The 27518-nt window shown below is 40.3% G+C and overlaps 1 protein-coding gene and 1 long non-coding RNA gene across 4 annotated transcripts in view; one reads left to right on the top strand and one right to left on the bottom strand.

The window, feature by feature from the left end:
- The window catches only part of FAS (Fas cell surface death receptor), a 44431-nt gene extending 23957 nt beyond the window's left edge, over window positions 1-20474 (bottom strand). For all 3 annotated transcript variants that reach the window (XM_043927006.1, XM_043927004.1, XM_043927005.1), the window contains exons 1-2: window positions 20342-20474; window positions 6642-6804 (exon numbers count right to left, since the gene is read on the bottom strand). In XM_043927006.1, coding sequence (XP_043782941.1) covers window positions 6642-6804; window positions 20342-20371 — 193 coding nt within the window. In that variant the 5' untranslated portion in view covers window positions 20372-20474. The remainder of the gene's footprint in view (window positions 1-6641; window positions 6805-20341) is intronic.
- On the top strand, window positions 20302-21196 carry LOC122709541. The gene is made up of 2 exons (XR_006345549.1): window positions 20302-20437; window positions 20883-21196. It is a non-coding gene; the product is annotated as an uncharacterized LOC122709541 (long non-coding RNA).
- Window positions 21197-27518: the final 6322 nt, after the last annotated feature.

Raw genomic sequence — 27518 nt, 5'->3', positions numbered from 1 at the left:
GACTGGTTAAATTTTTAACAGCAATAATATCTCTAACAAGCTGCTTAATCTCTCTGAACCGAATTTCTTCATGCATGTGATGGAGATAATCACACTTCACTTGCACAGCTAAAAGAACTGCAAGGAACCTGCCCAGTAAGTGCTCACAGTTTCCTTTTCACTCCTCTTTCTTTCTATTCCTTTGCCACTAAGTGACATAGTTTGTTATGATGTGTAGGAATGAAGTTTATTACCAGGTTTGCTATCTTAATACACAACATTTTAAATCATATTCATGTTTGCTTTCCTTTACTTTAAAAATAAAATGAATCATTGGATTGCTATTAGTAAGTATTATACAACAATGGCCTTCCCTGATAGCTCAGTTGGTAAAGAATCTGCCTGCAATGTGGGAGACTCTGGTTTGCCTGCAATGCGGGAGACCCTGGTTTGATTCCTGGGTTGGGAAGATCCCCTGGAGCAGGGAAAGGCTACCCACTCCAGTATTCTGGCCTGGAGAATTCCAGGAACTGTATAGTTCATGGGGTCACAGAGTTGGACACAACTGAGCGACTTTCACTTTCTTTTTCATACAACACTGTCTTCTGGAAAATTCATTTCCTTAAGAAGTGTTTATTAGTACCTATTGTGTGCCAGGCACTTTCTAGGAGCTGGAGATACCCTTGGAAGACAAGTCCTTGGTCTCCAAAGACTTCACATTTTCAAGGTAGAAGCAGGCCACGCACAAATAAATACAGATGGCAAGTGGTGATAATTGCTGTGGGGGAAGTTAGGTTATAGCAAAGGAACAGTGAAAGAAGAGAAAATTAAAGGGGAATAGCAAGGGAACAGAGAAAGATGAAAGAGAAAATATAAAGGGAAGTTTAAGAGAAAAGCCTAAGTAGTGACTAAACTTGTTATCACTAAATAAAAAGAATAGGCAAAATCTAATCTGCCCCCCTCGTATGAACGGCAAAAATAATTTATTCTGTTTTTCTCAGGTATATGACTTTCTTTATAACTTCATAGCATTATTTGTCTTTTTCTTAGTTTTTTAAAAAAATTTATTATTGGAGTATAATTGCTTTACAATGTTGTGTTAGTTTCTTCTATATAACAAAGCAAATCAGCTTTATGTATACATAAGGATCCGCCTCCCAGTGCAGGAGATGCAAGAGACACAGGTTCAATCCCAGGCTCAGGAAGATCCCCTGGTGGAGAAAACGGCAACCCACTCCAGTATTATTGCCTGGAGAATCCCATGGACAGAAGAGCCTGGTGGGCTACAGTCCCTGGGGTTGCAAAGAGTTGGACACCACTGAGCGATTTTCACTCACTGTCTCACTCAGGTCTCATCTCAGAGCAATTAAATCAGAATCTCTAAGTGAGGGTTTTGGCATTGGTCTGATTGAGTAGGTCTGGGGCAGAGCCTGACATTCTGCATTTCTAACAAACTCCTGGGTAATGTGGATTTTGCTGGCTTATAAAGCATACTTGGAGTAGACAGGCTCTAGATGAGAACAGGGGAGCCATTTGAAGTACAGGTGGGATTGTCTCAGTTGCTGGCTTGTCTGTCGACTTAAAATTCCATTAGGTGATTTCAGCTCTTTCAAGCTAGGGCCCAGAACCAGGATGTATATATGACAGTGCTACTCTAATTTATTGTAACATTTCAGACAATTACTCTACATAACTGTTCAGAAAATATTCTCATTTCAGATTCCATGGCAGCAACAACAAAAGATTAGTGGATTAGTATACAGAGAAAGTGAGAGAAGGAACATTTGAGATTTATGTTAAATTTTAAAAGAAAATTCCTCAGTTACAGTAGCTCATTGTCATTCATGAGCAATATGTTATAGGACCATCACAAACTCTCAGTTTCACTTATTCCAATATAGCATGTAGTTCTATTCAGAAGAATGCAGGTAAAATGTACATGAACTCATCAGATCCATTCAAATGAACCCATTCAAATGTACATGAACCTGTTATAATTCTTACAATGGTAACAATAAATAATAATATTAACACTTATTGAGCCAAGCACTCTGCTACACACTATTAACACATTCCATTTATTGTTCACAATAATCCACAAAAGGTCAGAACTATTATTACTTCCATTTTACAGTTAAAGAACCAGACTCAAAGAAATCAAGTATCTTGCCCAAGGACAGGAAGCTTGTAAATAGCTAGGAGGACCAATCATCCCTGTTTGCTTAGGATGTGAGACTTTTAGAGCTAAAATTGGGGAAGTCTTGGGCAAACCCAAATACGCTGATCATCCTGTAAGCGTCAGACGGAGGATTTGAAAGCAGTGTCTGATGCCCGAACTTAAACTGAAACACAATTTAATATCTGCTTGGTAAAGATGTCAGCTATCATATTACAAACTATTAATACGACAAAACTTTTCAGGGGCTCTGATAAAACAGGTCAGGGGATCTGTCCTATTTCTCTGCCTTCATTTCACAGTCCCAGTGGCTTATCTGCTGCACTGGAAAATGTATGTACCAGAGCATGATTCTTCACTTGCTTTCCTTTTCCTTCTTAACACTGTCCCATAACTCTCTCTCTGAAGTCAAAGCTTCCTTGTTTGCCTTCCTGGGATCGCTTTACTGGGGGACTATTTACTCGGTATGCCCACTATAGGTACCAAAAACCTAACTGCAAATGGTGATTACTACACAGTTCAACACATTACAATGTCTTTACATTTTTCTTAATTTAGAACTTTGTAAAAGACCAATCAATGTTGCAGAGATCCCTGATTTACCTAATATCCATTTTTCCTTCTCTCATAAGAAGAGAGTATTTACTAGGAGACATGGCTGTCCTGAGTCAAGACTACATCTCCCAGCCTCCTTTGCATAGCCATGTAACTAAATTCTGGCCAATGGGATGTTAGTAAAGTGTCCAGTAATATCTTCCAGGATGTTTCCTGAAGATAGCTGGTATGCACTTTAAAGTTTAATTTGCCCTATTCGCATGAACAGCAAAAATTATGTATACCATCTTTCCTAGGAACATGACTTTCTTAATAATTTCTTTTCACAGCATTCCTTTTGATAAAACAAAATACTACTCAATACATAAACAAGTCATGAAATTTAAACATATACAATACTTTAGTAAACAAAGGCAATGATATGTCAATAGAAAAAAATAAATTGTGGAAACTCAGAACCAAATTTAAATACAGGGTATTAGGGTTCTATATCATTGCAGCAGTATGTTTAAGAAAACCAAGTCAAAGTACAACTTTAATTGCTTGCTAGTAGAATTATACTGCTTTCTAAATGGACTGACCTCTTTAATGAATTACCTTGCAGAATGCTTATGGCATGACAGGGATATAATATCACAAGTTCTTTCTTTCTTCCAATGTATAAAACCTAAATTTATCAAAATATTAAAAAAGAAGTTGTTATCTTGAAAATGATATTTTAAAATATATTTGTTTCTGAGTATACTACTACATATGCTCACTGTATAAATTTTAGGAAAGTGTAAAAAGCACCTATATATCAACCACTCTGAGATATTATTTTGGTGCATTCCTACACATATAAATACACACATATATACATGTGAGTAAATACATACCTATGTGTATATGTGTGTGTGTGTATATATATATATATATAAACACATATATGCAATGTATGCAGTGTACCATAGAATCCTTCTTATTGGATATGGTGATGTGATAAGGACTTTTTTTATTAAAAAAATGTCAGTTCACATAGGGGATCACAGAAAAATTACTACAAATAATTCAGTTTATAAAGTATACCTGTATAATTATTTGCCACTCTTGTGATATAGAAACAAGTTATTAGAATTCCAGCTTCTTTCTCACTTAAGTCACATCCAAAATGTATCACTTATAATTTCTTTTTTCTTTCTCCTTCTTCCTTTCTTTTTGATGGAAAGAAAAGTTAAAGACTTCAATAATCTGTATGAAAGGCTTTCATAGTTTCGTTATTTTTCCCATGTATTTTGCCTCCACCTAATTCATTAATAATTTTTTTAGTAACTCAATTTTACTGAAGTTCTCCAAAGCATTAAAAATAATTTTCACAAAAATTAAATGTTTTTTCTGTGTATTTGTTTACTGATTTATGTAATGTTAAATTATATATTACTATTGCAAAAATTTTTGGAAACAATTTGGATATTGATAAGCTTAAATTTTTTTTCAAAAAGGAATAGAAGTGGGAAGATTTTTAGTACATATTGAACACCGTCCAGGATGTTTTAGAGATGGAGCAGAGAGAATCAGTTCAGCCAGCCAGCAGATCAGTTAGAAATCTCTTAAGGAAATTTATATACATTGAGGTTTATATCAGAAATATATCAGAAGACATGATTTTGATTGATACAGAGTCTTCCAATCTTTGAATAAAATTTACTTAATCTCACATCACTGGGTATCACAGTGAAATGTTATGTATATATTTCTTTTATTTTTTAACTATTTTCATAAGACATTTTTCTACAAATCTATTAGAGTATCAGTAGATTTTCAAATTTTTGACCCACATATCAGAATTTCTTTCTTAAAAAGAAATCTCACTAGGACTCTAGGATTCTCACTAGGACTCACTAGGATCTCACTAGGACTGAGATCACTTTGAAAATGAAAATAAAACAAAGCAAAACAAAAAAAGCAAGCAAACAAAAGTCCTTAACAGCTTGATATGCAAAGCATATTATCTTCATTTTAATTTGCATTTTAGGGTTTAAAAATATGAGTAAAGATCTCACTTCATAAGACAAGTAGATGGTGTTTGTGAGTGACCGTGAAGTCGCTCAGTCGTGTCCAACTCTTTGCGACCCCATGGACTGTAGCCTACCAGGCTCCTCTGTCCATGGGATTTTCCAGTCAAGAGTACTGGAGTGGGTTGCCATTTCCTTCTCCTTTCCAGGGGATCTTTCCAAACCAGGGATCAAACCCAGGTATCCCGCATTGCAGGCAGATTCTTTACCAGCAGATTACAAAAAGCCAGGAAGCCATTCTTTATTCTCATTTGGAGAAGACTAAATATAAATGGGTTGGATTATGACAGATTTTCCATAAGGGTTGTTAAAACCTGGAGAGAAGGCCAAGTAAGACGGTTAGAATCTTCATAAACAGGGCCCACATCTGTTTAGCAGCTTAAGTACTGGAGGCCTGGAAAGCCAAACATGAAACCTATTACCATCCTTTATGGTTCTATTAATCTATTGCATATGCCCATGTGCTGTTTTCCTTTATCTTCCTGTCTTCCTTCATGATGCAGCTGGGAAATGCTTGTCTGTATAACATAGTAGTCAACTCTACTCCGTGTTGAAAATAAAAGTCTGCACAATTGCATTTCGCTTAGCTTTTAATTTGCTAGTGTTCAGAGGATTTCCGATCTGAAATTGGGTTTTCATTTCAAAAATACTGATTTTAAAAAATGGTTGGTTTTTATCCATTGCTTTTCTAGCTCATCTAGTTATTCGGTTGCAAAATGCAAATGCATTTTGCAGGCTTCAGTGCTAGGACAAACATTTTTCTTAGAGACTTTCTGATTGAAGGGAAGTGTTGAGACATATCTCTTAAGTGTAGAAGTTTCTTGCTTTTAGAGCTCCACAATTATTATGATACATTCTAACCAGTTCTGATGTGGTCAGTTTTAATATCCACAAATTAGTCTTTTTTGGGTATTGAAAAATGGAGCTAAACAAATAAATCCTCTCACTTCTGAGGTACATGTCATTTACAAATTATATTTACTCATGCTCACATCAAACTAGTGTGACAAAGATAAAATAAGCTAGTCTTGGAGGAATAAAACCACCATATGACCCAGCAGTCCCACTCCTAGGCATATACCCTGAGGAAACCAAAATTGAAAAAGACACATGTACCCCAATGTTCATTGCAGCACTATTTACGATAGCTAGAACATGGAAGCAACCTAGATGCCCATCAACAGATGAATGAATGAAGAAGTTGTGGTACATATACACAATGAAATATTACTCAGTCATAAAAAGGAACACATTTGAGTCAGTTCTAATGAGGTGGATGAACCTAGAGCCTATTATACAGAGTGAAGTAAGTCAAAAAGAGAAAGATAAATATCATATACTAATGCATATATATGGAATCTAGAAAGATGGTACTGATGAATTTATTAGCAAGACAGCAATGGAGAAACAGACATAGAGAATAGATTTATGGACGTGAGGAGAGGGGGGAGAAGGTGAGATATATGGGGAGAGTAACATGGAAACTTACATTACCATATAAAATAGATAGCCAACAGGAATTTGCTGTGTATCTCAAGAAACTCAAACAGGGGCTCTGTGACAAGCTAGAAGGGTGGGATGGGGAGGAGATTCAAGAGGGAGGGGACATATGTACACCTATGGCTGATTCATGTTGATGTTTGGCAGAAAACAACAAAATTCTGTAAAGCAATTATCCTTCAATTAAAAAGTAAATAAATGTAAAAGTTAAGCTAGTCTTGGGAAAATAATGTCATAGTGTTTTTTCTTCTCAGTCATGCCATAATGCAGGAGAACTAAATGCTGTAAAAACACTCTTCAGTATTACTACATGCTACTCCTCACCCTGATTTTCACTCTGATTACTGGATTTTTTTGTTTGCGTGTGTATAACATACCAGGCGGACAAGGCAGACAACAAAACTGGTGCTCACGATGTAGGCCTTCTGGGCAGGAACTCACTTCAGTAATATTCTTAGTCAATTTCAGCACCTCAGAGTCGATACCAGCCACTTGGGCCTTTTCACCTTTAGACAATGGTCCAGCAACAGAGATAAATATCTGTAGAAAAAAAGCATGAAGAGAATTCTACTGACTTTTGAACTAAGCAACTTGGCAAAAAGATGTTAACTCACCCCAAATGGCTGTGTTTATTTGCTGCACACAGATCGACATAGGCTCCATCCTTCCACTGACCCATCTCCAAAAAAGGAGCAGGTCAACCGCCTAACAGTCCAAACCTCAGGTTCTCCAAACCACCCCAGAAAAACAGCATCACCGATGGTAGCTCCTGCCTCAAAAGTCATGGCTCCCACTTACCAGCCACATGATTGAGGGAAAAGTCACTTAATTTTTCCAAGTCTCTGTTCTGTTATCTGTAAGGTGGAAATAATCTCTTCTTCACAGGTTTGGTGTGATAAATAAAATAATGCATTTAAAGCTCTTAGCACAATTCCAGACACACCACAAATAGGTGTCTGGTAAGCAATATGATTATGATTTTTATTGTTGCATTATCATAAAGTTCCAGCAAGGGACAACATAGCAGACTGGGAAAAACATGAAATTTAAATACAGTTGTGGTTTGAATCGTAGCTCTGCTGTCGACATTGACTTTGGGCAAGTTAGATAACCTCAGTGATCCTCAATGTCCTGATCTGTAAGGGACAATAGTACTTTCTGTTTGAAGGGCTGTGAGGATAAAAAGTGGTAATTTCTCCCAAACCTGGTACTTAGCTTACAGCATGTTCTATTTCTTCCTTTTTTATACATAGTGACAGAATCTTCACTGCTGATGAAATCCTTCCTGGTTAACCAGCACTAATAGATGGCTCAGACAGTGAATAATCTGCCAACAGTGCAGAAGACTCAAGTTCAATCCCTGGGTGGGGAAGATCTGCTGGCGAAGGAAATGGCAACCCACTCCAGTATTCTTGCCTGGACAATCATGGACAGAAGAGCCTGGTGGCTTTCACAATAAATCCCACAGGATTTTTTTCACTTTTACTCAGGAAAAATGAACTTCTTTTAATACTGGTTCCTCTGTTTGGGAGACAAAACCCATAAGGGACACTGTGTCAGATTTATCTTAGAGTCAGTTGTAGGCTTGAGTTCCTCAGAAAAATGAGCTCCTAAAATGTATAGAAACATTTGGGGTTAATGTCTATTTGATTCCTTTCTCAGGTTTTCTAAACATTTATTGTGTGTCTCTCTAAACACAAATTTAAATAATCTTTCATTCTATGTGGAATATGTAAATTCATTGCCAAGCATCAAAATTTTTTAAACTACTAGTTCTGAGGGTTTTGTCCCTCAAGGTCATTTTTCACAGTTTTCATGGCATACATTATTTTTTTCTACTTCATGGCATCTCCTGGGTTAAGGGAACTAAACATTCTTTGTGTATAAGTCACTGTCACAGGAGTCCCCAAATCTTCCCTTTTAGCCCTTCCACCTTTGTCACCAAAGCCTGCATTCCCCTCTAAGTCACAAGATACCATGGGACCTCCAAGGAAGGAAGGATGAAGGAGTTGTGGTTGCCATCTTTTCCTTCTGGGATGGCTGATTTAAAAATGCATTTCCAGGGACTTCCCTGGTAGTCCAGTGCTTAAGAGCCCACCTTGCAATGCAGAGGACATGAATTCGATCCCTGGTTGGAGAAACTAAGATCCCACATGCCATGGAGCAACGAAGCCCACATGCCACAACTACTGCAGCCCACAAGCTCTGGAGCCCACATGCTATAACGAGAGAGACAGTCTGTGTGCAGCAACAAAGATTCACAGTCAAAGAAAGGACGAAAAATATTTTAAAAATAAATAAAAAAACAAAGATCCATTACTAACATCCAGACTCCAGGAGGAAAAATCACACCAGAATATCAAGAAAATACCTGACTTATCCAGGGTCACTCATGAGCAAAAAGCAGAGAGCTAGGACTTGTCTAAGTCACCTTACTCATATTACAGTGTTTTTCTTGCTACACCCAACTCACCGTAAAATGTAGCTTACTTTTTCTATGTCAACGATTCTATTTAAAGAATAACTGGAGCTGGTAAACAGATCAGAGGAATTATGCCTCAGTGTGCTGGCTTCACTATCAAACCACTGCCTTTTCAACCCAACAGACATTTCTTTAGCATATACTCTGTGCCAGGTTCTGTGAATAGAGAGCTGTGTAACACTGATTATAATCGAAAATGAACATTAAGTTTCCAAAAGCAGACTTGCACAGGGACATGTTATTTGTAATATATTAATCATTTGGGAATTTTTTTTAACATTCTACTTGCCTGACTTTTACTTTTTAAAACACATTTGAACCTATGGTCTTTTTCTAAAGCATCTCTGAACTAAAGATATTTATCAGTATTAATGTCTCTTTTCAAGATGACAGTTCCCCAATTCTTACCTTCTCTACAGAAGATCACCCTGTTAATATTAGTCCCTCTTCTAAATCATAGAATCAATAGCTAATGAACAGTAACTGAATTGGACACTTTAGGAAATAATGTGATTGAAATCACACCAAAGCATTCACTGTTAAGATGGGAAGGGCTTTCAAATGAAAATCACTCATGCTTTAGGATCCTCATTCTATCACAAACTTTGCTCTATGTGACAGTCAGGAATGAAATATACTAACCATATAACATTCCAGACAATGCCCGCACATGACAATTCTTGCACAAATGTACAAATCTCTGTAGCTAGAAGAAATCAGTAAACCCCTTAAAACAGATAATGGAAAACTGAATCTAAGCAACCAAATTGAGTAGGAGCAATTTCTTTCTGTTATCAGCCACCTCAAGGCCTGGAAAGAGGGAGTTAACAGTGAGATACCACTTGCTCTCCTCTTTCAATTCTGGTTTCTCATCAGAAACTGAAGAAAATGCCACAGATTTAAACTCAAAGAGATTTGAGTCAAAACTGGACTAGTCAAAACTGACAGCTCAAAGGTGTTCAAAGTTGATGCACAGTAGTGTGTGTGTGTGTACCCTACAGCTATAGGGCCCATCTTCCTTGGTATGCTAATTTCATTCAATAATCATGTGACAATATTATGAGCAGGTCCACAATTCCTGGTTTAAATGATCAAGTGCTCAGAGGAGCAGCACATTTTGCATTTATGAATTGTTATATTAGTGTTATTTCTAAAAACACTGTGCATATACTCAACTTTCTAGAACTGTCTGAAAGAAATGTCCTTGCTAATCCATTTTGCTTTAGTTTTGAAGTTTTTGACTGGAAATCAAAAGTCTCTGTCCAAAATACATTCAGAATTTGAGAAATGTGAATCTTGGAGTAGAGCGGTGAAAGACAGTCACATTGGCCCTGAAGCAGACACCGGCACCACCAAACTCACCTCATATTTGATCACACCAGCTTCAGAGAGTTCAATTTCTGGAAACATTTCCTACTTACTTCAGTATCAAACAATTATGTCAAGGATTAAAAAAAGAAAGATGGGTCTAAAGAGCATATTCAACTATTACATGATACGATGTAAGCAGTTTCCACACAGCTTGCATTTTTTTAAGTTTTTAAATTAGCTCAAGTTTGCAGTATGCAAAGATTTAACCCAAACTTTCCTAGCAGAAACTGGGGTGTTTTTAATTGTGACGAGGCAGGAAACCCACAAAGAACTAAATGATCAGAATGCTCAAAAATTGTTTTTCAAAAAAGCTGAAAAGGCCAGAAAATTAGTTAAAGATTTGAAAAGCAGATAAACTAAGGAAAATGATAACCACATGAGGAGAAAAGAAATAAAATTAACCATCATAACAAAGGTTAAAAAGTCAAAAGGACCTAGTTTTAGATTCTGCTGGGAATAATATTAGCTGATACATTAATCAATTATTTAAATGAGCAAATATTTGCTGAGTACCTTTGTTGCTGTTTAGTCACTCAGCCATGTCCAATTGTTTGTGACCCCATGGACTATGGCCTACCAGGATCCTCTGTCCATATATGGGATTTTCCAGGCAAAAATACTGGAGAGGGCTGCCATTTCCTTCTCCAGTTGAGTGCCTGCTCTGTGCCAGACAGACTCCGGGAACAGAGCAGTATACAGATAAAGACTCAGCTCTTATAGCTGCTGCTGCTGCTAAGTCGCTTCAGTCGTGTCTGACTCTGTGTGACCCCATAGATGGCAGCCCACCAGGCTCCCCCATCCCTGGGATTCTCCAGGCAAGAACCCTGGAGTGGGTTGCCATTTCCTTCTCCAATGCGTGAAAGTGAAATCGCTGTCGTGTCCGGACTCCCAGCGACCCCATGGACTGCAGCCCAGCAGGCTCCTCCGTCCATGGGATCTTCCAGCAGGAGTACTGGAGTGGAGTCCATTGCCTTCTCTGAGCTCTTATAGCATTTATATGTACGTGAAGTGTATTGGTCAGGCTTCTCAAGAGAAACAGACCCAGTAGTGAGTGTGTGTGTGTATGTGTGTATGAAGAGACAGAGACTGATTGATTTTCAGGAACTGGCTCATACAACTGTAAAGGCTTGGCAAGTCCAGATTCTGCTGATGGGGTAGGTCAGTATGTTGGAGAGTCAGAGGGGAGTAGCAGCTGAAATTCAAAGGCAGTCTGGCAGAATTCTTTCTACCTTAAGGGGTCTCAGTCTTCGTTCTACTAAGGCCTTCAACTGATTGAATGAGACTCACACACATTGCAGAAGGTATCTAATTTACTCAAAGTTTAGCACTTTAAATGTTCAACTCATACAAAGCAAACAAACAAAGCCATCACAGAATTATCCAGAGTACTGTTGGAACAAATATCTGGGTGCCAGGGTCCAGTCATGTAGACAAATAATATTAGGCATCACATGGAGGGAAATGATGAAGAAACAAAGAAACAGGCGACATAACCAGGAGGGGTAAGACTATTTAAAGGAATCAGGCAAGCTTGGGGGCATGCAGAATTTGAGGTGTGAGGCAGTGCTCGTTTAGGAAGACTTGTCTGTGAAGGCCACTGAATAAGAAAACTGACTTGTTGCAAGTAGATGATTAGCTGAAAGGGCTTTCCAGGCAAGTCACACCCAGAGAAACTTGGCTTAACCCAAATGGGGACATACCTGAGGTCCTCAGCAAAAATATTATTAGCAGTTAGCTATTAACAGAGATAAAGATCAATGTCTCCTGAACCACACAGGTAATTAACATGTTGACTAATAAAGACATAGTGTCGTGAGATGATAGAGCCAATCATAACCACAGATAATGCAATCCTGTAGAATCCTGAAACATCAGAGCAGAAAGGGACCATGTAGCCATCTGCTCAACTTCTACATAGATTTAAAAAAATGGATCTCCTTGAGTCTTTCATTATCTACAAGATTTTAATATTTTCTGCAAATCACAAAATTTCTTATGAAATGATGAAGAAAGGTAAGATTTGTTATTTAGCATGCCTAGTAGATGCATTAACAGCATAAAGCCTAAAACCTGGTGAAATTCATTTTGAGAAATGGCACATAAAAATATTAGTCTATTAAATTCAGAATATTGAGAGTTCTGACAATGAAGTGGCAATTCATATCTAGCATCCCAAGTGAGGAGAATGTTATGACCAAAATGTCATTAGGAGGAATGGATAGAGTCCTTCTGAATCATTCATGAAAGTGTTGTCAGGAAACCAAACCCTAGAGTCATTTACCTATTCTCCCTTGACATTTGCCTGGGGTTTTACAAAGTTCATTCATATATATCACCTCATGATCGCCACAATAAACCTACACATGAGGAATTATTACTTTCTTATTTTATAGCTGAGGAAGCTGAACAGAGTATGTGAAATGACTCATTGGATAACCCCCATTAGGACGGGCTAAGAGAAGATTCAGCACCTCTGGTGCAAATCTGGACTCTAGTTCTGGTTTATAAATCAGTTTCCTAATTGCTTTCTCCATTTAGGCATGCAAACAACGCAGTTTGTTTTCAGACAATTGTGGGCAAGATGCCTGAGTGTTAATTTTACAATGAACCTTCAAAGCAAATGCATGTTGAGGGTGGAGAAAGTTAGCAGGAACCTTCTGAAAACCAGAAGTCCATCCCAAGCCCTCTAGTCTGGGAAAACTGTGACAGGGCTATCCAGGCTGGGGTTCTGGCTGGCAGGGAGGGGGAAACTTCCTAGCCCTGATCTCTGTCTTGAAAAGAAGGGGAGTTTGGGTTTCCCTTCCTCCCATCTGGGAGCTGAGTTTCTGAGCACTGCCATCAAAGGCACTGTGAGTCCCTTGTGGGGGCAGGGATTTGCAATGAATAGCTAGGAACCAGGAATCCTCCTAGCCTACCATTGATCTTTGCGTTTGCTCCCTTTGAAACTCTCAAAAACAGGTTGACATGAGAGTTTGTCCCTTGTATCAGATGACGGTTGACTTTATATTAATTAATTGCCTCATATGATAGATCACTTTTCATAGCCAACTTGGTTACTACATAGAAGAAACAAAGGAAGGGCCAGATCCAGAAATCGATGGCCACCCTTGAGGCATATCACTCCCCTTTGACAAGCTCACCATGCTTTCCCAGGAATTGTAAACACTCAAGATCTAACATGGCAATTAAAAATAGAGTAGCCTCACAGTGACTGAATTATACAAACTACTGGAAAAAACTGAGAATCCCATTAGGGTTACTTCAAAGAATCAGTGTGGCAATTAGCCCTAAGAGATGAGCCAGGGTTTGAAAAGGAAGTTTAAAAAAAAAATCATCTTTTTTTCTGTTCTCAGTGAAGTTCAAAACAACAGGAAAAGAATTTTTAAAAGCAGAGGAGAAAAAAAAAAGGTGTCAGAAGGTGAAAAATGACAGTCCTTCAAATGACAAGAGTAAGAAGACAGATGCTTAGAATGGTCAGTGAGAAGTTTTCATACTGAGCACATACTTCAGACTGACTACAAGCTCTCCAGTAATCATGGGGAAGAGTTTTAGAGATGACCAACCCAAGCCCTTCATCTGTTAGAAGAAGCTCTGCCCCAAACTGGCGGTCGGGTGACTGGTCCATGTCATACAGCTGGATCAAGAGAGTCAGACTCATGGGCTGAGTTGTCTCTCCCTCACCTCCAAATTCTTCTGTTTAAGTCTTAATCCCAAGTGACCCAGAATGTCACCATATTTAGAGATAGGGTCTTTAAAGAGGAAATTAAAATGAGGTCATTGGGTGCACCCTAACCCAATATGACTGGTGTCCCTCTCAGAGGAGGAAATTTGGGCGCAGAGACAAGGGGAAGAGGATGTGAGGACACAGGGAGAATGCCATTCACAAGCCAAGGAGAGAAGCATGGAACAGATCGTCACCTCGGGGTCTTCAGAAGGAGCCAAACTTGTCGACATCTTGATCTCAGACGTCTAGCCTCCAGAACTGAGAGAAAATACACTTCTGTTGTTTAAGCCACCAAGTCTGCGGTGCTTTGTTACGGCAGCCACAGGAAATGAGTGCCTATCGGCCCACACCACCACCTCTTGATTCCCTGAGTCTGGATTTGAGGGAGGTACGTGGTGCACACACATTTAGGAATCCCTTGCAGCTGAGTATTAGGATTTCCCATCTTCAACCATCACTGTGCTGAACAGATTAGAGACTGAAAATGGTCTTCAGAACTGGAATCCTCAGGGGCCAGTAAGAACCTGAACTTCCCAGTCTTATAGACCTCCACTATGAAATTGAAATCTCGCTGTCCCCTACTGTCCAGGACATAAATATAACAACAGATGAGTACTGGTCATTCCCTTTTCAGACTTCTAGTTACTTATCAACACTTTAGGAAAAAGAACTTCTAAAAAACCATTAATAGTCCACCATTTCTGATTGTTCAATGCATCTCTAATATATTTGTATAGAAAGTGAGATAATATTAATAGTGATGGTATTTTGTAGTAGGTGCATTATTGGAAAACTGAAATAAAAACAAGTATTCTAAATTTTCTAAACACAGAAAAAATTTTCAGTATTAAAGAGATAAGTGAAGATTTCATTCGTTCTTATTTTTTGTGTGTAAATAAAAACACACAAGGTAATCTTGTTCCAGTAAGGTCTTCATTCTTAAGGCTGGTTTCTGGGAAGACCAGGAGAGAGATAGTAAAGTCAGTAGATTAAGTGATTAGTTAGACTCCTGACTGAATCAAGTCATAAATAAAATAGAATGAGGAAACCTAGAGAATTCTATTTGGGATTAGATTTGGGGTTTTGTGCTAGAGTTAGAAAAACTGTCCTCAAAACCCTGAAAAACATTAGAATCATGTAGTGATGGTTTCTCCAACGGCTCAGCGGGTAAAGAATCCACCTGAAATGCAGGAGACACAGAGATGCGGGTTCGATCCCTGGGTCAGGAAGATCCCCTGTAGAAGGATATGGCAACCCACTTCAGTATTCTTGCCTGGGAAATCCCAAGGACAGAGGAGCCTGGTGGGTTACAGTCCATGGGGTCACAAAGAGTTGGACAAAACTCAGCACACACATACACAGTGATACATTAAAAATAAGAAATGCTTCAGTACCAACACAGACCTACAGAATCAGGATCTCTGAGAATGGGGCTTTCTCATGGTTATGCTCAACCTTGTTATTTAGTATCTAATAACCCTGGTTATTTTGCTGCTCCTCCCAGCTGAAGACCTGGGAAGGTCTTCAAGGCTGGAGGAAGCGAAATCTGAGGTTAGCAAATGAGTACATTGACATGTGAGAAGAGTATTACAGACCAACTGCCTCTGTGCTCTGCACTTGCCAATCAGAATTTGACTTTTCATGGAGAAATAATGACCCTTCTAAAAATAAGCCTGAAAGGAAGAGAAGTCATCTTTGGTGGAGGAAATGGGAGGATTACCGAATCCTAAACTAGAGCCCAAGAAATCTCAAATGCCCAGAGGGGTCACAGGAATAAAGCATCCAGGCGGAACAGACAACAAAGCGTAGGCAGGGCTGTCAAAGTGGAGAGGTACACCTGGACCCAAGGGGCAGCCTCCTGATCCAGGAGGGTGGGGACCAGGTGGCATGTGGGTCCAGACCTTTCATTTTTCAAGAGAAACCAACATCCTCCAACATTTAAATGGGGCAACTAATATTAAAAATACATACCTGCCTATACACATTCTGTATGTGTCAAGACAGTGCAGCATAGACATAATGCAGTCTGGGGTGGGGACTTCCCTCGTGGTCCAGTGGCTAAGACTCCATGCTCCCAATGCAAGGGGCCTGGACTGGATCCTCGGTTCGATCCTTGGTCAGGGAACTAGATCCCACATGCTCCAACTAAAGATCTTGCATGCTGCAGCTAAGACCCAGTGCAGCCAAATAAATAAATATTAAAAAATAAAAACATAGTCTGGGGCAATGTAAGCCCAATTTTTGAAATCACGCCTAAGACAGACATTCATATGAAAAAACAGTCTATGAGGTACAAAGATCCTTTTGTGAAGATGGCTAAAAACCAAAGCTCAAACCTCAGCAAGGGGTGGGAACCTTATGCCACATGTTCTGATTACATTTTCTCTCTCTTTCTATCCCTCTCTCTTTTCCCCAAGATCTCTGATCTCAGAAATCAAAAGTATTGACGATTCTCACAGGTTATATTTTTATGGTGTCCCAGAACACAGAGGAGACTAAATCTACAATGCAGTATCACTCAACTATAGGACAGCCTGACATTAATGACTCCAAAAAAAGTTTATTCTAATTTCCCAAGTTCATCCCAGTTCACAGCTTAACAATACCTACATCTAGCAGGTTTGCTTGCTTTGCTGGGCTGAGTACATCCGCCGAACGAGTTTGTAGTCAGACTGCTAATTTATAAGACTAGCCTTAATCAAAATGCATAATTTCATACAAAAGTTACTATCACCCCCCACATAGTGGGTCTCTAGCCAGGTGTCCAGTAGAGCAATGGCTGCTGATTCTAACTGGTCCACAGATGGGGATGGCTCAGTTGCACAAAAGCTCATTCCAAATCAAGAAGGGAACTGTGATCAAAGAGGAGAACCAGCCCGTTTCCTTCTGAGGAAGGTGAAGTTAACAGTCTTACAATGATCAACTTTCTAATTTGGGTCTTACTACTCATACTCTCACATCAAAGAAAATAAAAGTAGGCAAGTACATTTGAATTATTTGTTCCTGATTAAGACTGAATGGAAGATACTCAATTGGTGTTAGGAATCCAATTACATACAAAACAAAAGATACACTACTTTATTTCATTTTTGTTTATTCATTTTATCTATTTCATTTCAAAGCAAAGGTCTTCCAGGAAATGAAAGGACTTATTAAGTAGTTAAATGCTGTTTTCCCACTTTTGTAAACAGATCCAAGCACATAGCAAAAAGAATTCACTACTGTCCATTAAGGTACTTACAGTGATTCTGCAAATAATTTTTTGGTAACAAGCTATACATGTTATTACCTTTATATTGTTACTTTTCATCATAAGTCAATAAGTCTTTAGTACCTATTACAAAACATGTGCTCATTTAAGGGACTTTTGGAACCCAAGATAATTTACCAAAAGGCACTTAACTCATTAGGGGTTTTCAAGTGGGGGATTTCCTTATTCAGGTTTTTGATCATCTCTTAGAAAGTGATTACTCCTTAGCAGTTGTGGTATAGTGCTAGTAGCCTTCAGAGAGGTTCCTTTGAAATGCAGACATGTCCACTCTTAGGAACTATTTAGAAGTAACTTACTTGTTTAGTGTTCCAAAGAAACTTACTTAGAGACAACATCAAAATCCTGAGTCCTCTTTGCCTCTATCTCACTTTTCTCCTTCTATAAACTCATTGCAAGAGTAAAAACTGCTTTGCTAAATTAAACTCTAGTTTTGCCACTAAGGGTGGTAATTGTATTATGGAGCTGGACAATAGAAGAGTTTTCATTCATCTAATTGAAGCTAGCAGTGAAAGTCCTGAGGATCTTCAAATATCAATTTCATTTTTGCCTCCAAATCTTGCCATCTTTTATCAATGTGTGTTTTTACATCCTGGTTGTTAATGTTTTAAATTACATTTCATAATATTATTTTATTCAAAAGAATTTTCAAGTCCACCATGAGATAAGGAAAACCTGCTAAAAACAACAATAAACAGAAACACACCGCAACCTATTTCTTGCTTCTTAGCCTGGTTTATGGGAAAATTATTAAATTACAAATTGAACAACTGTCCTTTATTTTCTTCTCAAAGCTCTCCTTTAAATACACCGGCTTCTTTTTCAGCTGCCCTCTCCTTTCCCTTGCCCATAATTTTGAAAACTCCAAGAAATAAAGGACAGGAAAATGGCTATCTAGTAATTGCCTAACCATAGACCTAAATAGTACAAAACAAAAGCTATCAGAACTATGTGCTATTAAAAGAAGCAGCAGCAGTGCTCACAGCTATTTCTTACACAAATTTCTAAAGTAACTGTGCCTTTTCTTCTGTATCTGAACGATGCCCAGAAACTAAAGAGAGAGAAAGCTAACTTCAAGAGGGAAGAAAGATGGAAAGAGAAGCAAAGAGGTAAAGGATGGACTATTTGCTGATGACAGATCACACTAGAGATGAGAGGACTAGAGAAAGAAAGAAGAAAAAAGAAAGCCTGGCCGCTCCCTCCCATCCACTTACAGTCCACTGACATGGCTGAACTAAATTTGCTTCTGTGTTCCATGTAGTTAGCACTCACGCCTCAGTTTAATTGGTTTAATTTATTTGCGACTAGTAAGTAAGCCCCACTAAGTGCTAAGTCATAAAAGCAAGCATTTTCTGGAGACACACAAGGTGACAGAATGGTGTGGAAACTTTAAGAACAGAGGCGTGATGCTGGGTCTGATGGGGGCAGGGCAGGATTCTGTGTAACTAAACCCAAGAAAAGGGAAATAGAGGATATACTACAAAGTGTAAACAGGACTATCTAGGTGATACAGTTATATCAGATTTTTTTCTTTCTACACATCTGTATTGACACATTTTATTCAATAAACATTCACTTCTGAGGCTCTATATCATATAACAATAATAAATGATTAATATATATCATAGATATTATAATATTCATATACAAATAAATATGTCTGTATTTGCACATATGTGTGTATGAATACGTGTGCGTTCTTTCAGAAAAGCAGTTTCCCTGGTGCTTTAAACAGGCACCCCTGGTAGAGACGCTATAGTATTACTATAAAAGTAAAGTGTAGCTCTGGGCTTTGATAATTTTGCTATACTTGTTAGAATTGTTGTTCCAAGACCTAAGAGATTGTCAAAGCAACCAAGACTGCAATAAGGCAGTGGTTCATGGTAAGGAAGAATGTGATCTGAGGCTGTATAAATGGCTTCCCAACTTTGAATCTCAAATTTTCTCAAAGAAAATTTCTAAAGGAGCCCAAATATCGTACATCACTTCCAAAAGGACCAGGAAGAATTTTTTTTCCAACCATAAGACGGTTCCAGACATCGATTTTTTTTTTTTTTCCCAACTCTTGGTGTCCTCTGGACATAGGTGTGGTCGATACCCCCATCCCCACCCCCCAGGCTTTGGAAAGGGATCTAAATTGGATTTAAATTCAGTCCTGCCTCTTACTGTTTGGACTCGACTTACGTAAGCTGTCTGAACCCCATTTTGCCATATGTAAGATGGAGATACTGCGCAGCTGCTGCGAGAAATGACTGAGATCATACTCATAAACATTCCTATCACACTGCCTGGCGCATCGATGAGGCACAGCAAATAAGAATCCACTGGTTTTCAGAGAGTTCGGAACCCACACGAACCCCTTGAGGCCGGGGTCTTCGATCACCATCACGAAGCCTGAGGTAGGGACTCTCCAAAAGAGGTGGATGCGGCTTAGGCTTCTAGGCCAAAGACAGGCTGCTCAGCGCGTGCGCGGTGGCATCAGGTACCACCGCCTGGGCAACGGGGCCAGGGTTGCCTCCCGTCCGGCAAACAATGAAAGATTTAAAAATAAAAATTAAAAAAAAAAAAACAAAAACGGAAGAGAGAGAGAGGGGAAAAAAAAAAAGGGCAAACCTGAGATAGTGACTCATACTCTCAAGGAGAGGGATTCCCGGAAGGGAAACAAAACAGTTTCTTTTTCTGTGTAGCGGTAAAAAGGTAAACAAGTCTCTTTAAGGCGCATTCAGCCCCAAGATAACGTTTTCAAGAAAGAAACGGTGCGGTCCAAAGCCTCCGGTGTAACCACTGCCTCGAGGCTGATTTATTCCCTAAAGTTGGGAAGTGTTGGAAAAACTTGTTATTATCAATTTCGAGAGTGCAAGTTCTCACCGCGCCGGGGCGCAAATGTTCATAGCACAGCCTTAGCGAGACTTGCAAGGACTTGTCCAAAAGACCCCTTCCTGCCTCAGACGGGGCTCTCCCTGCAGCGACCCCCAAACCTCCCCGGCGCCGGCCCCCTCGGCGCCGCAAACCGCGTTCCCAGGGATGTTCCGCCTGCCTCGCGGGCTCGCAGCTTCGCATCCAGCCCCAAGAAAAACGAGTAGCCTGGTTTCCTGAGACCTCGCCCTTAAGAGAAATCCTAGCAGTCATGCGGAGTTAGCCGGCCAAGTCCGCCGCCCACGCGCGCACCCCCCCCCGGCCGCCCCCAGAGCGCGTCCCCCGCCAGCCCAGTGGCCGAGCAGAGACGACTCACCAGTGACAAGAGAACCCAGTTCCCGGACATGGCTGTGGAGCAATCGCCGAAGTGAAGGAGTCTTTCCAACCGGCACCAGGGCGAGTTACGCACCCGGTGAGAAGTGAGCCCCGACTGGCCCCACCCCGCGCTCCAGCCGGCCTGGAAGAGTGCGCCCCTCCCGGGTCCGCCCCGGGGGCTCACGCACTGTTACTCTCGGGACGCTTTCCTCTTTCTCCAGCAGCGTGTCTGAACACCTGTTGGTGGCTCATTTGAAAAGACCAAAAGAAACGTCCCCGGAGCCAGGGGGTGGGGGTTGGAGGAGGAAGCTTAGCTGGGGAACGCCCGGGTAGGGGAGGGCGCCTTTGATTCTGCAACCCGGAGCCTGGAGTGGGGGGTGGGGTGAGGGCCGGGGTGTTGCACGGGGAGCGGGGAAAGAGCCAGCGTTTTTTGCACAAGCGGGCATTCCCCGTTGGGAGCGTTTCCGCGATCGACTGGAATGCTGGGGTTCAGGTGAGGATCCTGAGAATGGGCCCCGTGTCCTCTCTAAACTCTTCTGCAGTTTCAGCTGGGGAGGACTGAAGTGCGGAGCGCACACGTCTTGCTCGGAGCAGGAGCCTCGGCTGACTGCTGGGATTCTCAGAGCAGACCCAGCCTTGGCTCGGCTCCGTGTGCCGTGGTGTCGACGTTAGAGGCTCACAGGAACCCCGGACGAGTGTCTGTAAATGGCAGTTCTCCAAGGCAGAGGTTCAGATGTTGTGCTGTGGGGATTCCGAAGAGGGAGGACCCTTTATATTTTATTCTCAGGAGGAGTACAAAGCTAACTCCTAAGACAAATCACACAGCTCCCGCTATATGATTAAAAACTTACAATTACTTCCCCTCCTTTGTTACTCATTATTTCCTGGCCAATTTTCTTTATAGTAAAAAAAAAAAAAAAAAAAAAAAAAAAAAGTATTCTTTAGTGCTTTGGTTAACAGCTCGAAGTCACTATTGTTTTGGAAAAGTTGATCATTCCGGTTAGCCAGTTTTGCAACAGTTTTACGGAAGAAGGTTTGTATAATGACATCCTTCATGAGCGTGATTCTGAATTAGGTGGTAAGCTGGGAACCGGTGAAATGGTCAGTATTTCTCCGGCATACTCCACGAAGCTCTGCACCTGCGCTGTGTTGCCCATCTGCCCTTTGGCTGTATCCCGTTAGGAACACTCTCCTTACCGCCCCCCCCCCCCCCCACCCCCGCCTTTGCCTGGCTCATCCCTCATCCTTCCGGATCCCTCTCTGAAGACATTTTCAAGACATTTCGTCTGGGTGATCTTCCTGACTCCCAACTCAAGGTTAGGAGCTGAATGCTTTCCTCCTAACTGCTTTCACTCTCCTTGTTTTCTGCTCCGCACTCATGGCCCTGTCTTACAGGTGTGGATTTATCTGTCCCCTGCTTCACTGCCCAGCAGATTGTTAGTGCCGTGAAGAAGATCCCAGCTGACCAGTCCTGCTCCTACAGTTCCCAACCCAAAACAGACACAAAAAGAAGTGAATGGTGGGAGGTTGCGGGGAGGGGTCTAGAGGGGCTGGCATATGGAGACTCTATTATCTTTGCAACTTTTCTGTAAGTTTAAAACTATTCTGAAATTAGAAGTTTATTGAAATAAAAAAAATCATAAGAAGAAAGGCAAGAAAGGAGGGAGGAAGGAACAGAGGAGAGCGAGACAGTTGACAAAATCAACATCTCTTGAGAGTGAATCATAAGTCAACAACTTTCACAAATGGTTGTGAAACAACCATTTCACAAATGGTTCTTCCATACCTAATATTTGCCACTTTAGCCCAGTGAGGTGGCTAATTGTTATATTTGCTTTATAAAGAATTGTAACCATAAAAGTTTAAGCAACATTGACAGTTTAATTAGTAAATAGTAGATCCAGGAATTAAACTTAGATATTCTTGCTCCTGAGTCATTGCTCTTTCTAACTCCCCTCAAATCTCCCCCACTCCACACACACACCTAACCCTTAAGTTTAATGAAATAGTAATAGGTACTTTGTGGGAAGAGACGTGTTACATGATCAAATGATTTTAGAAAATTCTGGGTTAATTTAAACAGATCTCCTAATCTAAGAGTTCTCTGAGCCCTCAATATGCTAATATGCATTCTGACTGTCTAAGATGGGACTGTGATCTATACTGCTCCCAGCCTTCTTTGTCTTCTTTATGGAGTTCTTTGAGGAACACCTCCTGAATGAACACCTGATGAATGCTGGTATTCTGGAAGAAACAGTTCAGACATCTTTAACAGTTTATTTTAATAACACATTTTTACAGGCCTTCAAGGGCAAAGAAATACAATTTTAATAATAGAGTTTTGGGCACTCCACCAGATGTGGGAGACACTTTGGACAACCATCCTGATTTTACTCAGTCCATACAGTGTAAGTTAAAGCCTGCTGCTTTACTCTAAAGAAATCCTTGCCATTGAACTTTTCATTCTGAATAACAATCAAACATATGTCTACTTATTTTAAAAAGCTGGGAGGAAGAAAACCCCCAATACCCTTTTACCACCAAGACTTTTTATTTCTTATCCCCTAATGTTTTAAAATTTTTGTCAACAAAATTTCTCTTACTAAATAGCAGCAAATTGATTTTAATAACCCCCATCTGTAGTGCACATTCATGATTGTTTATTCTACATCTTCTCCCCTTCTTCCTGGTAACAACATCTTCCAAGTTGCCTTTGTTCCTCTTCCGTCTTCTTAGCTATTGACGTGGTTACATTAGTCAGGGTTCTCTAGAAAAACAAAGCCAGTAGGATACATACAGATTAGCCATAGATACCAAGATTTATATAACTATATCTATCTATCTATTTTTACATAGACCTATATATAAACAGAGAGAGAGAGAAAGATGTGTTGTAAGGGATTGTTTTATGTGATTATGTAGGCTGACGACTCCAAAATGTGCCAGGTAGGCTAGCAGGCTGGAGACCCAAGGGAGAATTGCAAAGGCCATCTGCTGGCAAAATTCCCTGTCTTTCAAGAGAGGTCAGTCCTTTTCTTGGGGCCTTCAACTGATAGGACGAGGCCCACCCATACTATGGAGGGCAACTGCTTTACTCAGAGTCTCCTGATTTAAATATCAATCTCATCTAAGAAACACCTAGAGAAGTACCAAGTCTTTGGATCCTGTGGCCTAGTCAAGGTGACACATAAGATTAATCATTACCACAGCAGTGACACCGATCCTAGCGTCTATGTGTGTATGTAAAGCGGGGGAGAGGAGGACAAGGAACCCTACTTGGTTAATGCAACCAGCACATCACATTCTGTTGTGAGCTTTCCAGGAAACAGTGGGACACACGCTCTTCTTTGTCTTTTTTCCACTCTATTTGAAGTGGAAATATTTGCGGTACAGAACTGATGAGGTTGCTCCTGCCAGAGCTGAAGGCAGAGTCAACCCATGATGAGAAGAAACCACACCGAAGGGCCAAGCCTGATAGTGTCGCCTGAGTCCGGAATCGACTTAGTCCTGAAATCGAAAGTTAGACTACCCACAGTTATCCATCTCAATACAGTCTCAATGTTTGTTTAAGCCACAGTCTTACAGCTAAAAAGAGCCTTAACAAGTAGGTCATCAGAGCTTATAGTTGGTATAAGAAATTCTCTGTTATCAAAATTAGTTGTTACAAATAGACTGTTACAGTTTCCGTAAGGAGGATGGGTCTTAAACAAGCCTGTAGAGATGGCTGAAGATCTAGGAACATCACTTCTACCAAAGAATCTTTCTGTCACTAGAGGGTGCCAGATACCACATCAGCCAAACGATGGAGCAACTTGAACAAGGTTTTGATTCATTCAAATAAAAATATATTTGGGTTCTTGGGAAATGGAGGAAAGAAGAGAGAGAATCTGTGAACTGATTATCTAGGCATTTTCATCTATATGAGAACATTCTTCCAGGATTAAAGACACAATGTATTCAAAGCACCTAGCACATTCAATAAATACTACTTTATCATTGCTCTTCCTAAATGAGGTGTGTTCACAGGACAGGTTGCTAATTGGGGTCACAGTTCAGGTGGAAAGAAAGACAAGTTTAGTAGCTTACAACTGCTTTCCTGTGCTACTTCCGGTACTAGTGTGATCGTGGCCTGAAGGTCCAGCCCGAGGCAAATACTTGGGAGCCTGACAGACAGAGACTGGAAAGCTTGGCCACTGGGATATGGAGCAAGTTCCTCAATCTCCCAATGTCTTCTGCCTTGAAACCTGATATATCAGCCTACCTCTTGAGCAAGAACTTGAAAAAGACAATGGATTAAAGAGCATTTATTTGTTTAATATTTATTGACTGATTTGATAGAGTCAGGTCTTCAGTTGCAGCCCACAGGATCTTTGTTGCGGCATGCAGGCTTCTCCAGTTGTGGCACACGGACTGCAGAGAACGCTTAGTAGTTGCGGCATGCAGGCTCAGTGAGCCTAGAGCTTGTAGGATCTTAGTTCCCGGTGTGCATGCTCAGTTGCTAAGTTGTATCTGACTCTTTGTGACCCCATGAACTAGAGCCCACCAGGTTCCTCTGTCCATGGGATTTCCTAGGCAGGAATACTGGAGTGGGATGCCATTTCTTTCTCCAGGGGATCTTCCCAACCCAGGGATTTAACTCTCATCTCCTGCATTGGCAGATGGATTCTTCACCACTGAGCCAACAGGGACGCTCTAAAGACGGTAGTGGGTAAGATGCAGAGTGCACTCTGAGCAGCAAGTGGTTGCAGAAAACAGTTCTTCTGTAGGTCCTGGTTTTGTAATCCAATTGGACACTCCTTCCCTGAGTGCCCTGAAAGCACAGATTTTCTATGAATCCGCACACCAGAAGTGGGCCCATCCAAGGTGTTCCAAACCACACATGCAAAGATAGGGGCCACTTTTCAAGAAGAGCTAATCTGGGGCATATGAGATTTAAGGCTTATCTTGAGGCAGTATTTCTTAAACCTCAGTCTACCTTTTGCTATTTCTGTGGTCCACTTGTACTTTCATTTAACTAATATATATATATAAAGTCAACTTGCATTGTTTCTTAAGCAATTTATTTTTAAAATAACATGTTACATTGTATTCCTGCCCTGCAGATAGATTCATCAGTACCAATTTTTCTACCTTCCATATGTATGTGTCAATACATGGTATTTGTTTTTCTCTTTCTGACTTACGTCTCTCTGTACAAGGACGATGTAGAGAATGGACTTCTGGACACAGCGAGGGTGTGTCTGTGTGTGTAATGAATTAGGAGATGGGGATTGACATATATATAATACCATGTGCAAAATAGCTACTGGGAAGTTACTGTAGCTTACAGTAAGCTTACATGGAGCTTAGTTGGGCGCTCGAAGAGGGGTGGGGTGGGGGTGGGTGGGAGGAACGCTCAAGAAGGTGGGGTTTATGTGTACAGAGAGCTGATTCACGTTGTTGTACAGAAGAAACTAACACAAAATTGTAGAGCAATTATACTCCAATTAAAAAATAAATTAAAAAATAGATGTTATAGAAATAGAAAAAAAAAAAAAAGAGCATTACATTGTAACCGTAAATGGAAAATCAGCATTCATTACCAAAGATAGAAGGTATCTGTAAAAATAACTATTGAAACAAAATAGTTGCCCTCATACCACTAAAAATGTTTCCCAAACCACCAGTGGTAAGGATACTGAAAAGGCTGACATAAGGCATGAAAGTCTTTCTGTTTTAGCCTTCCTCTCTGCCTCCAAAATGACCACCAGAAAAAAGACCAGCAAACCTGGGTAATAATATCAACATCAAGAGATGTCAGAGAGGTATGGAGTCCGGGGCAGTCATTGCCCTTTAAGCCCCACCTAATGCTGGAGGGATGAGATTGGGGGAAGCCCTGGGAAAGGCCCAAGCCTTTCGCATTAGAACAGGCTAAGTGAGAGCTCAAGGGAGATGACGGATGAGAGATAAAGGAGGGTTACAGAGAGTCTTGTAAAGCTAGAGATAGAATGCGGAGTAAGCTATTAGAAAAGAGACGGTAGGGGAACAGTAGGCTAATTTAGAGCACAGAGCACATGAAAAGAAGGACGTAGATGGTTTTCTGTAGAAGATGGCCTTCGTCAACTAATACAGAAGAGTGAGGACGATAGGCCCATGGATTTAAATGAATTCCTTCACCAGCTGTGAGAAGTTTTAACCTCTTTCAGCCTCAGTTTTCTCACCTGGTAAACCTAAGCACTTTCAGCATAATGCTTTGCTTGGAAGCCAGTCTTGAATTTTGCAACTTTATTTTAACTTTCGCGTTGTGCAAATGTCCTCTCAAAACCTCTTGGATTGCTAGCACCTTTTATGGATGACAACATACACAGACTGGTCCCAAAGTTATCACCATCAGCGTCCTTATACTTACCTGTACTGCTTTTCCTTCTTCACTAGGTTGGAGCATAAGTGTGGCCTGCAGCCCCTCATCATGGCTTCTCCACAAAGGAAGGTATATTTTAAACCTTCTGGAAAAGAACTAAAAAGAAGTCATTGGCTCAGATTTTTGATCCCATGATCATCTGTTGTTGGCTCTGATCAGATCTCTTCATATGTGACTTGACTACTTAGACTGGCCCAAAGGTTTCATTAAGAACCAAATGCAAATTACATGCCTAGTTTGTGCCATATCCATAGTTCATTTGCTGGTTCAAGTCTATCAGATGGGTATTGACGAAGAACAAAGATCTTAGTAATTTGCTTTGTGTGTGCCTCAATGATTGTGATCAAGTTGTTCAAACCCGTAATGAGACATGCCCCAAAAGGGAGGATGTCATAGATAAACTATTTAAAATAGTTTTAAATTTCTAAGCATCCTCTCCTCCCATACACACACTGCCCTCTGGGAAGGATGGTTCTTTAGAAGACTCCTGTGTTGTAGTGGTTATGAGTCTGCTGGGGTTTGGAGAGGCTGGGACTGAGCACAGACTCAAAGCAGGCATCTTCCACTCACCTGGCTGTGAAGTCTTGGAAATTCCAAGTCATCCAAGGGGCTTATAAATACTCTAAGATTGTTCTTCAAATTTATTTTTATTTAAACCATGGAAACATGTTGGGAAAAATTGTTTAAAGAGAAGGTAACTGTGAAATCCAACAAAACTAAGGCATTATTCATAATAATATCTAATAATATTAAAATGTCTAATGCTTAATAATGACTA

This window comes from Cervus elaphus, chromosome 15 (assembly GCF_910594005.1).
Source record: "Cervus elaphus chromosome 15, mCerEla1.1, whole genome shotgun sequence".
NCBI classification, from domain to species: Eukaryota; Metazoa; Chordata; class Mammalia; order Artiodactyla; family Cervidae; genus Cervus; species Cervus elaphus.
Note: the sequence above shows the minus strand (reverse complement) of the source record. Positions and strands in the feature narration are given on the sequence as shown.